Genomic DNA, 12,902 nt, shown 5'->3' on the forward strand with positions numbered 1-12,902 from the left:
AAAAAATACCACACACCTATAAATAGGCATTTTTGTGAGCAACCATCATAAAAAAGTAATTAGGTAAAAGAAGCGACTATAGCTAAAGACATTATAACTACTTGAACACAGCCTTTGATTTAGCACGCAAGAAGCAAAATATTTTAGAGAAGAATGCTGCAACAACTTGGCAACATTAGGAAGAAGAAAAAGACTCTCTACCCTGCAGCTGATCTTCAATGATTGTCATCCTCTGCTCCAATAAAACCACGGTCTGCCTCATTGCCTCAATTTGTTCATTCATGTTGTTCAGCAATGTAGTCATCACTTTCTGCATGTGGAAGCAACTTTCAGAACATTTCTGATGGTCTGTTTTACTTTCTTTGTCATTATGATCACCACTACCATTTGTGACAACATGGTGAGAAGTCACTTCATTTGATTGAGGGTCCTTTCGAGAAGCTTTCTTCTCTTCCAAAATTTCAACATCACTCTGATCACTTTTAGATCTAGATGAGGAGACATCAGTTATCTGAAGGAATAGACACATTTATGAAATGATGAATCAAAAAACTTGAAAAATGATAGTTCATTTTTAAATCTCATCATATAAGTCTCTATAAGTATGTACATTAGCATAATCATGTTTGTCTAATGTCATTCAAACTTGTTAGTTGAGTATTTTATTGCAATGGTTTTATAGGGTCCTGTGATATGTTTACTGTTATTATTATTGATTTTTTCTTAATAAAAAACCAAAATAAAACCAGACTCTTCTGTCTTCAAAGAAAAATTAGTGAGACATCACCTTACTACTTTTAAATTACCCATACATACTCATTTACACAAAATGACTTGGCAAATTAAATGAAAACCAGATCAAAATAAACTTGGCATTTCATGTTTTCCAGATGTTGAGGACTCCCTAGGATTAGCTGATCAGATTATAACTAACAGAGGAATATTAGGCCCAACACACTTATTAAACCTGATACTCCTACATTAAAGAACTGGAGGGGCATTAGACAGAGTTGATATGGATAATTTACAGATTAAAATATGTATTAAATTAACATTATATCAAAAGTTTTGATTGATGGTCTGCCTTTAAATACGAAAAATGAAGAACACTTGAGTTAAAAAAAAACTAATGTTACTTTTACACTCTCTTTACAGAGTTTTAAATGCCTCCATTGTTTGCATGTAATTCCATCATATTTTATGCTTTAGCAGAACTTATGGTCGGCAAAGTATGACTTTTCTGGACTCTTGTTTCCTTGAGATCACAAATCTTATTGTATATTAGTTGTCCTCCACACTAGGGGTCTCACATATTGTCCAGATTTATTTAACTACTACAAGTATGAATTTATATTCCTCGTATGATGGCTCATTTTTTTTGTGCAGTCGATTTTGAAATAATGGTAGGTAAATTACCCCATTGTAAAGTATGAAAACAATGTATAGCAGGAATTGGAAAGATTATTTGGTAAAGAAGAGAGCTAGGTTCATGGATTAGGGTTGTTACAAGATTTCACAATTCCAATTCCCTAATTATTCATTAATTAAACTCTTCAACCCCCCTCACTTTTTTGCACTTTTCCATCAATCACTACATGACATTTTTGCTCGACTCAACCAATCAGGGCCGACTTCACAGGTGCTTGAGCTTCATGTTTATCTGACAATTAATCATTATAGTTCTTATGGGTGGTCAAATTTCGTATGAGAGAAACGCAGTGAAATTCAGTGGGCAACAAAGGTATTTCCTTCAATAAATACTTGAAGGAAGTAAAACAAAATAAATATTTGGCAATAATGCATTAAGATTGCTATGCAACATGACATGGCCAGAACCGTAGTCACTTAAAACAACAAATAATAATTTTTATATAGAATTAAGTCTGTTACAAAAGGAAAATTTATCACATACAGTAGGCTCGTAATTACAAACAACGTTATTACGAAGTTCTCGTTTTCACGAAGGAAATTATTGGTCCCGACGAAAAGACTAATACAATCTATAGTTTAAGAAACATTATTACAAAAGATTCGTTAACTACGAACTTCAATCCAGTCCCAGAATTAACAAAAGGAACACTATTAAGCACAGATAAGCAACAGCATTTAGGTGGATATATGCTATGCTACTTTATAATCATTGTGCTACATTTCAGTTCTCCTCGTGCAATGACCAAGAGCATCAATTGTGGTTCTTTCTTCAGTAGGGATACTTAAGTATCCTCACAACATCAAATAATAAGCTTCATTTAAGTGGAATCATGGTGATCCACTCATTACCGCTTGTAATTCAGCTTCTTACAAACTTTGATTCACAAACTTTCAGAGATAGAAATACATACTAGAAAAATTCAAGCGTGCTCAAAATTTGAAATTTGGCACCTTTGGAGTTGGCGGATGCAACTTGGTGTCAAGTAAAGGAACTCACACTTTGGGCACAATCTGAACAATTAATCCAGTGTGAAGCCATGAACTGTTTCTTCCTTCCTACGAATGGCATTTTTTTTTGGCTCCAGCCACATCACACGCACAGCAAGATAAGTTTGTTACAATCGTGAGTTTGTAATGCAGTTTTGCAGTCTGCAGGATAACTTTTTCGATGCCTTGCATAGGTTTTAAACTAATGAACAAGGACTCAGAACGCATCTTGTTAGCACGTCAAGGACTTACAGTAATTGGGAATATATCAATCCTCGATTGAGTCTTTCAGCAGGCAAGGCATTTGTGTTTCACACATGGATGTTGTTCATGCCAGATGATCATGACAATGAGGAGACAACAAGAAACTGCCAAATGGTTTCAGAGGGCAAGAGCTAGGCAGTAGAAAATTGTTTCCCCTAGGATCACTTTTCAAGCAAATTACTTCAAAGCCAAACGTGAATAATTTAAGATATTATTTTGTAAGAAATTTACCTCTCCGGTCGCAAAAAATTCTAGAGATTGCAATTACTGCTTATTTATGTTTAAATAATAAGAAGCTATTGTCATTTCAGATCCATCTTTCATCAATTTGATTTCCATGAAACTATCCTTGGTTGATGTGATTGTTCTACAGTTTAATTACAGTTACATAGTATTTAGTTTTTTTAATAAATAATGTGTAATGATTAAGGAAGTGCTGGGATTAATGACAAAGAGACAAGAAATTTTGGCATGGTATGTTTTTTTTGCAATGATTCCTAAAAGAAATTTTCTTATGAACTTCATTATTACGCACCTCTGGTTTTACGGTCCCAATAACTTCATACCTCGAACCTAAAGAGAGTCTACTGTATATCTGTGTCAAAAAAAAGCCCTTAGACACCAGATTTTTCTGTTCTGCTCGTCATGACATAAATTGTTCCAGACTTTTTCCTGGCCCAATTTAAATCCCCTGAACTTACAACGAATTGCTAGACCTGTAAAAATCCTGATTAAAAGAATGAAGAATAATAGGCCTCATAAGGACCTGAAGAAATTGCATTTAACTTGAGATGAGGGCCAGGCCAGGTGTAAATTGATCTCAAAAACCTCTCTTTCAGTGGTAGATCAATAATAAACCTAACAACCAGTTTCCCATATAACTTAAGTCAAGAATTTTAATATGAATTAGCAGTTTTTAAACCAGTGAAATGGATTCAGCACAATAATACGTAGATGAGAAATGTGGTCATGCTGACCGACTTCCTTGACATCAGTAAGTTTAAGCATGAAGTACCACCAGAAAAAAATAGTGCAACTCACCTCTATTTCTTGTCCTGTAGGATTCAACACACTTTCTCGAGCATCTACATTTCGAGATGAAGTAAGCTTTCCATTGTTTTTGTCGTGAGCAGAACTTGCAGAAGAAAAATTAGGACTTTTTTGGATCTTTGTTTCCTTGGGATCACGAATGGTCACCTTGCTGCATAAAGATTCCACTACATGATCAAATTTTGTCCTCCACACAAGAACATGATTATCATCCCCTCCAGTAGCCAGATAGTCTCCATTGGCTGAGAAAGCTACGGCAGACACAGCTTTTATATGACCTTGTAGTGTGTATATCAGGACTCCATTCAAAAGATCCATTATCTAATTATTAAAATAAAAATATAAAAAAATTATGATGGCAATTAAGATTTTGCCTGTTCATGTATTATGAATGGTGCAGCCTTGAACAAGCAATTAAACAAATGCATAGAGATGACCCACAAATTATAGGAAGCTATTATAAGACATAAGTTTTTGCAACATCATCTAATATTAACTGGGTAAATTTTTCTATTTCCTTCGTAAAAACTTTCTTGATCTAATGACATTTAAAATAATGAATCACAGAAAAACAATGGGATTCAAGGATTTTTATGGGTGAAATTTAAGGAGTGATGCCAAATAAAAAATCCAAATATACAAAGAGTAAAATTAATATAGCTCATCAATTCATTTAAGGGTGCCATAATAAAAAGGAGAACTAATTTTGTGAAAAAAATTCATACTAAAAACTACAGAAAATAGCATAAAAATTTAGTTTGGCTAACATTAACCTAATCCATGTAAAAATGGAACGTATATATTAAAAAAACAATTACCTTAACAGTTGCATCATTGAAGCCAGCAGCTAAGTAACTCCCACTTGGATGGAATGCTGCATCATTTGCTTGACCCTGTGCCTGGCAAGCATAATACTGAATCAGCTTCTGTGACCTTATGTCGTATATTTTTATGGCTCCCCCAGCAACCTGATCATCTCCTGGAACTAATGACATGGCCACAGCAATGCAGGTTCCACTGGGCAGAAAAGCCACTTTCTGCGGGCAGCCTCGAGACTCAGTGAAAATATGAACAGGAGGCGAGCCAATGCTCCCATTCTCACGTATATCATGCAGCCTAAAAAGAACACATAAAACAATATTCTTTCAAGTGGTGGAATCATGACTTACTATCAAAATATGCATTGAGTAAATAATTCCTACAAATAATAAACAAGCTACTCATGCACACCTGATAACAGTCATAGTCATGGTTCAACAGAAACTCTTTTTGCTAAACCAAGGTTCAACAAAAACAAAGGCCATAGAATTATTTGTGTTATCAAAGCCTATGTATGTGTGTAAGAAAAGGCTTACCTTAATAGATTTGAATATCACTGACACGTAGAAATCATTAAATACTTACAGAGTGCTTCTAAATGAATACTGAGGATTTAAGGCAGAGTATTGCCTCTGCCATTTGCATTTAATTGTGGATGATACATCAAATGGTAGACAGAATGAATCAGTATCTATTTTAATCACAATTGTTTAATTTGATTACCAGCAGGGACAGATTTAGGTGGGTGAGGTCACAGGGGCCAATACCCCCACAAATTTTATCAAGTTTTTAAAAATATTTTAATAGTTTTGTTTTTGTGTCCTTGTAAAGGAATAAAGGGAGTGCACAAGCAAATGCATACCTAAAAGTCCCAAACATAAGAAACTTTTGAGTTTTATTTTTCATAGAGCATAGCACTCTCTACTGTAAAGGCATCCCCCTCTCCTGAGGAGTACTCCATACTCCACGGTCCCAGGTAATGACTCCCATCCCTAAATTTGATGCTGAAGCTGCCCTTAATCACCAGTTGTCACATTCAGTCAGGAGGCAAGTTCTTCCAAAACCAGTGCCTTTTTCCCTTAGCAAAAAAAACTGTTAAAAAACTTTTAAAAAACTGTTGAAAATTTCAACAGTTAATTGGGACAACTGTTGAATCCAACAGTAACTGTTAAAATCCAACAGTAACTGTTGAATCCAACAGTAACTGTAGAAAATTGAACAGTGACTGTAAAAATCCAATTGTAACTGTTAAAATCCAAAAATAAACGTAGAAAAGCCAACCGTAACTGTAGAAAATCCAACAGTAACAGTTAAAATCCAACAGTAACTGTTAAAATCCAACTGTAATTTTCAAAATCCAACAGTTTTTTCGCTAAGGGTTTTCCTAGTTTTCAGTACAACTTCCATTCCATGTGATACAACGCATACGTGCTAATAGTCAATGGCATAAGTATGGGGGGGATAGATTCCCCCCCAACGCCTCATATGGTAATAAAAAAAATATTTAAAGATATTGTCTAGTTATGACATGCAATAACTGTATCTGCTTTAAGTTAAATCTTTAGCGCCAAAATTATGTAAAAATGTATTTCCAGGCTAGTGATTTTTCAAAAATTTTCGCGGACCTCCCTTGCATTAGGGGGGGAGGGGAGGGGAAGGTCACCCCCCCTGGTCATCCCATCCCCCCCCCCCTACTCCTAGTCACGCCACTGCTAATAGTTCTTTAGTCCATACATGCAACTGCTTTCTTCAACTTTCAATATGACAGTAGAAATATTTTCACAACATTCTATACAGTAGACCCCTCATGAATCATTCAGACTACATCTTTAAACTTCCTCCTCCCAGCCTCCTCAAAGTTCTTCAGGAGCCTAGAGGGGATATTGCCCACATCCATTGCATTCTTTGCCTTTTTTCCCCTGAAAATGTCAAAAACCAACACAGCCACAAACATTTACAAAGTTCTGCATTCCAACCCTTTCTAGATCTAGATATGTATTCATTAAATGACATCTGTAACACTACTCACCTTCTCATTTATTTTTGTCTCGTGTTACCTTAGCAAAAGTGCGTCGTAGTGAAATTCTGGAAGAAGAATAACTCCCTACAACGTAGCTATATAATTCGGGGTACCCAATTAGAGACTGTTGAATCCATGAAATATCTCGGAGTTAGACTCAATAATGATCTATCATGGAATAAACATATTCGAGAAATAACCGGTCAAGCTAATCGTAAAATGGGTTTTGTTAAAAGGATATTAGGAAAGTGCGACGACAAAGTGAGAGAAATTAGCTACTTATCCCTCGCTAGGCCACATCTGGAATACGCTGCCAGTGTTTGGGACCCTCATGAAAAAGGCTTAATAACAGAGTTAGAACGTGTGCAAAGAAGAGCTGCCAGGTATGTGAAAGGTCGTTACGATAGTATTGTTAGTGTAACTGACCTCTTAGATAAACTCGGATGGGAATCTCTGTCGGACCGTAGATTGAAATATAGACTAAATCTTTTAGATAAATTCAAGAGCAGTGTCTTTTCTAACGAAGTTAACCATATCTTACGGACGCCAACATACTATGGAAGATCAGATCATATAAACAAAATAAGAGAAATAGATTGTACAACATATAGGTACAGAATGTCATGTTTCCACGATCAATAAGACATTATAACGGCAGCGATGGATCTCATAGATAGATTGCATGACTTGTAGTGTAGCCAACTAACCTATGTAAAACTTATTGCATGTTTATTAATTTTATTATTATTTCTAACAGCATACAGTAGCATAATTTGTTAGTATAAGCGATGTTTTTTGGACGGTGTGGTGTGCATGTGGGAGTCCAATGCATGCTGCATGCTGGTGATTTATCACCCCCTGCCAAACACCCTAGAGGTGGCTCGCAGGGTATTATGTAGATGTAGATCTTAGGGCAGGGGTCTCCAATTTCCTAGGCCACGAGGGCCACATTCCAAGTTCCGAATCGCCCCGCGGGCCGGATAGCAAATTTTGCCGAATACTGAAGTATTCAATACAAACGTCTACGGAAGTATCCGGTACCGATCCGTATCCTCCTGGTGGCGTTATTTCTTATTTACGAACAGTTGAAGACGACTTTGATGTGCAGTACAGTGCTGCAATGCTCCTGGTGGCATCTCACACAGTTAAACGAGCGAGAATCGTGTGCTATTTGAAATGAGTGCGTGGGCCAGATGAAAGCCCTCCGCGGGCCATATTTTGGAGACCCCTGCCTTAGGGTATAGAAATACACTTAATTATGAAATAAATGCACAAAATACCTTTTACACTTTTGTATTCAAAACATCATAAAGGAAGACTAATAGGGCCAAATTTACACCACTGCTTTTATTTCCTTTCTTCTATCCGTTCTCTCTTGTGGGGCCCTCCTTTTCTTTTGAGTCCTTTTAAAACACATCTTTTTCATAGCTCTCTCAACACGTGACTCCCGTTAGTTTTCTCTCACGTCCCTCGCTACTATTTTTACCTCCTAACTACGATTGTAAATTTATTTATGGTAACAAACAACATGGTGGTTTGTTTACACATCATGTGCAATATAAAATAGGTAAAAGACTGTGTATTAGCCATCTAAGATTAAAAAAAATGAAAGATCGATCAAATAAATTGAATTTTCTCAAGGCTGACAATTTAAAAAGAGAGTATATTGCTGTTATATGTGATAATTCTGAATCAACCCCTTCTTATCATTTGAGTTTTGAGGGTAGCTAAGTCAGCATAGTTATTAACTCACTTCTCATAATTACATATGAGAATTCACACGTACCTTGTAGTGTGATCATCAGAACAAGAGGCTATTAATCTTCCATCAGGTGAGAATCTCGCACAGCGCACCCAGTTCCCATGACCACTCATAGAAGATACAAATCTGTTACGCCTAGCAACTGACCAGACCTGATAATGAAATTAAGAAAATTGATGAGAGGAAAACCTTTAAAATTTCTACATCAACCAATATAAAACTCAGGTAACAAAATATAAACATCAAACAATAAAAAAGTATTAAACTACTACAATGAATACAAAATATAGATAGAGTTTCATGGTGTCCAGTACAGCCATCAAAAGCAATCAGTAATATAATTACAAAAGTGGGTTGATGCAATTTGACTGACTAAGATTCAAACTCTTAAATATTTCCCTAATTATGGTCTAAGTACTTCCAAGGAAGTCATTCTAGGTTATCAATGAATAAATGGACAATGAGTAACTGATACAGAACTTACAGAATAAGTAAAAATTGGAGAAACGTGAATTTGGAATCACCTACTGCATCAAAGCAACCTATAATTCAACACTACTACTACTACTGCTGCTACTACAGTGTGAATTGTTGTTAATTTTTTAAGTGCTACATCTGCTGTTTTTGTAAAGTAAATACTAAATGTGCACCACTATATAAGTATGTGTTTTCATAATAGGGTATTTTCCTTCATCAAAGAAAACGAAAGGCACCAGTTGTGATTCGTTACCCACCATTAGTGTATTCATAATATACAAATTATTTGGTTTTAGAAATACCGGTTTAGAAGAATGGCAATGGTCAATTTTATCCTCATTTGAAAAAGGCCAGATTGGCGCCCATGCGACGCCACTCCACGTGACGTCACACGGACCTGGTTTCTATTTGAGTAGATAGGAGTTTTACATCGTCTGAGATTACCAATGTGTGCATGAGGCACAGAGCTCAGGGAAACATGTTTTAATAATCACCTATTAAAACTGGCTAACGTCGGAAAGTTTACTTCGTTTGATAAGTATTAATAATCCTTATTTAAGCCAAGCGCTACCAGCTAGCAGGGTACTCTTCTACCTGCTAGCATCCTGCGTCGTATCAGCGCTCAAAGCCTCGCCCCAAGGTCGCATCACTTGCGGCAGCGGGAACCAGAACGACATCACACGGAGTTTACCCACCATTCCCATTTAGCCGTCGCGTTTTCGCGCGCTTGAAAATTTTCACTTTTCATTTAATCGCGAAAAATAGATATTGTCATTTAAAAATCTAAAAGTGTGAAATACGTACTCCAGGAGTAATAATCTTTCGATTAAGGCAATAAAAAAATAATAGGAAACCACCCTATTCACTAAACCAATTCCTGTGACTAAAGAAATATTGCGTGCGTCGGCTGAATTTTTCTCAGATACACAACCAAATCAGTTGGTAAGGCATCCCATAGTTAGACATCAAAAAATTGGTCTTGCCTAACCCACTCACCTGATGGTCCACACAAGAGAATTTCACCTGCATAGCATACTAGTTAAGGTTGAAGTTTATCATGTGTGTAGTTTCTCAAATTTTAAATTAAACTAAAATATAAAGCAAAAAGTCATACAAATAAGAAAGACAGGTAAGAAGTAGGCAGGAAAGATAGGGTGTAAGAGATAATACGTTCCAGGCTAAGAACTGATAGTTGACTAAAAATTCATTGAAAAAATTTAATTACAAACAAATAATCAAGAGTAACTGTATTCACACTGATAGGAGGATCAAAGACTATCAAATCGTGGTGCAAAAAAATATGGAAAATACATTTAACATTGTAATGCCTAGTTTATGCCCAGCGAACAATGGCAGCAAAGATTTCTCAAGTCTCACGTCAGGTAAAGTCCTCCATATCTCCTTCCGACATTTCGATGTGCAACTCGCCCATCATCCTCAGGGACTCAGGAATCCAATGAACATTGGACAGGAGTTGTGAGCTCAACAATTTTAAACTGAAAGATCAATATTTCTCCTTTGTGCTCTCATTTTCAAATTGATTTCTAAAACCCACTGCCAGTGGCGTAGCCACAGGGGGGAGGGGGGATTTTCCAGGTTGTAACCCCCTTTAGCCTTTAAAAGAGGCACCAAAAACATGTAAGATGGCCTCCAAAAATAACTTAATAAATACTCTTACAAAGTTGCTGCATTCGAGTGCTAAAATTCACGTTTTTCAAACTCCCCAGAAGGCCCCAAAATCTCTGGTAAACCCACTGCTTAAATAAACTGGTCGTCATTTGGATTCCTGAATCCCTGAGGAAGATGGGCAAGTTGCTCATCGAAACATCAGGAGATATGGAGGACCTAACATGGGTAAAGACCACAGAAATCTTCTATCCCATAGTTACCACTATTTAGCTCTTGATGACACCAGTGTCTACATCAGAGGGAAAACATTGTCACATTGTTAGAATTTTGAGCTTTGCTAGAAGGGAGGTTTAGCTGAAACTTACCTTGACACTTTTATCATTTGATGATGTCACAAAATATTGTCCATTTGGTGAAAAATGGACTGAGCGAACAGCTGAGGTATGGGCATGAAAGTCAGATGAGTTTCCACACAAAGTTGGGGTCCATAGCCTGACAGTACGGTCTGCAGAAGCTGAAGCCAACAGATGGCCCGATGGAGAATAGCAAATATCCAGCACAGAATCCTTGTGACCCAAAAACCTGAAAGTTTTTTTTGACAACACGCAATTACATATGTTCTTTGTAATGCCAAAAATTCTAGATTCACATATACCTTGAACTCTCATAATAAAGACACACATGATACGCCACCTTTTACAGGTGATGTGGCATAGTTACCACGGAAATTAATGGTCAATTCTTAACTGAAAATTAATTATGACATTTAGTATTGTGACACATACATTAGACTACTGTCACACCACATGAATAATATAGGCCCATTATAAGAATAGTTCTAGAAAGCATCACAGGCTATACGCTGAAAAGCAAGCGAAATTTTAGCAGGATAATCACTCGACAGAATACATATCTAAGAACAAAAAATCTGAATCAAATATTTACCGGAAAGATCGGGTTGTCTGCTTAAAATTCCACAGCATAAGCGTTGAGTCTTTGCCGCCGGATGCAAGTTGTTTCAACTGAGGGTTGAAAGCAAGGCAGGTAACTGCACCACGATGACCACGAAAGTGGTGTTCTAGACTTGGGTCCTCGGTTTGCATTGTCTTACCCTAATTAGACTATAAACGGAGAAAATAAATAGACACTTTAATGGGTCTCAATGGATTGACCTCGTTCTCAACAACAAGAATGTCTGAATGCTAACGGCATCCCCACAAAATTTCACCTCCTTCTCTAATTATCATTCAGGTATCAATTCTCTCGGAAATGATAACTCGCAGGCAAAAAATTGCTCACCTTGATTATAATTCGGTCTCTAAACTACGTGACAAACCCCGTTACCTTCCCGCCAAAACCCAACTGAAATAATCAAAACATTGGCGCCCCTCTTTTCCGCGGCGTTGCCACAGAGCGCAAACAAACTGAAACAAACTCCGAAAAAGCTAATCGGTGATCGGCACTCGGCAGATTCGTTCATAGCGTATGAATAATGTAATCATTATATTATTCGTGGGTTTTGAATGTATCATACTACCCAGCAGTAGTACTATGGCTAAGTATCTGGTATTCACGAAGTGTTTTGTTGTTTGACCGTTTTATGTCAGTGTTTTGGTTTTATCAGGTGCAATAGCCCCACATGCAGCAAGGTTTCTTCCATGAACATACATGTATGTATGTTCATGGTTTCTTCAGTTCCTTGGGCATGAACGTACTGCATATGTTCATACATAACATATTGATAAATGTTCATGTTCTTGGGCGTGCATGGTCAGGCATTACTTATCTAGTAGACCATGAAAGTAGAACTTGTAGAAGGTTGTTGCAATGACAAAAAATCGTTCATTGTTTATAATTTGGTCCTATTTACCATGCATACATGATATGACCCACGATTACACTAAACGTCCAGAATATTCTCTACTGCTATACGTAAAGCATTTTGTGTAACTGAGAGAATGAGCTGAATACAAGAGATACCAAGTTGGTTGAGTAAATCAGCATTTTTCTCGTTGCGAATCGTTCGCTTGACGTGAGCGTACGAATATTTGAACAACTTCATACACACGTAAATAGTCATATATTATAATAAATCCCCTTCGTTGCCTTTACATAGTTGTGCACTTATTTCCTTTTCAATCTCCGAAAAGCGAGTAATACCCTCACCGCAGTAAAAAGATAGTAGTGAATTATTCCAAAAATACAATTAACTATGGACACGCAAGGCTTTAAAAATTAAACATATAGTATAACCTGTGAAATATATTTCAGAGTATTAGAAAAAAAGAAATGGAAAGTAATCTTCACAATTTTATGATCGCGTGGGTATTTTTTCATGGAATGAGCGAATATGTAGAGGTAAAAAATACAGGATTAAACTTGGAGGTACCAGGGCTAGAAAAAATAGCTTATAGCTCAAATTTGTGAGAATATTTCCGATCTTATGGGAAACTTGCTAAATTA

General features: G+C 36.6%; 1 protein-coding gene across 1 annotated transcript; it reads right to left on the bottom strand.

The window, feature by feature from the left end:
• Window positions 1–153: 153 nt before the first annotated feature.
• Window positions 154–11,843, bottom strand: LOC124162311 (POC1 centriolar protein homolog A). The gene is made up of 7 exons (XM_046538803.1): window positions 11,739–11,843; window positions 11,385–11,560; window positions 10,805–11,021; window positions 8,358–8,485; window positions 4,551–4,848; window positions 3,724–4,053; window positions 154–511 (listed from the first exon to the last, which is right to left on the bottom strand). Exons 2-7 carry the CDS (start codon window positions 11,540–11,542, stop codon window positions 176–178), a joined length of 1,467 nt encoding a protein of 488 aa, XP_046394759.1. The 5' UTR covers window positions 11,543–11,560; window positions 11,739–11,843; the 3' UTR covers window positions 154–175.
• Window positions 11,844–12,902: the final 1,059 nt, after the last annotated feature.

Source organism: Ischnura elegans, chromosome 7 (genome assembly GCF_921293095.1).
Source record: "Ischnura elegans chromosome 7, ioIscEleg1.1, whole genome shotgun sequence".
Classification (NCBI taxonomy): Eukaryota; Metazoa; Arthropoda; class Insecta; order Odonata; family Coenagrionidae; genus Ischnura; species Ischnura elegans.

What these genes read in the sequence shown, in the direction of transcription:
- LOC124162311 (XM_046538803.1), bottom strand. Translation starts at nt 11,542, where the DNA reads ATGCAAACCGAGGACCCAAGTCTAGAACACCACTTTCGTGGTCATCGT. An exon ending in TCTGATGATCACACTACAAG is followed by an intron (nt 4,849 to 8,357) that starts GTACGTGTGAAT and finishes TGTTCTTTTTAG; the next exon opens with GCTGCATGATATACGTGAGA. An exon ending in TCAATGATGCAACTGTTAAG is followed by an intron (nt 4,054 to 4,550) that starts GTAATTGTTTTT and finishes TTTAATAATTAG; the next exon opens with ATAATGGATCTTTTGAATGG.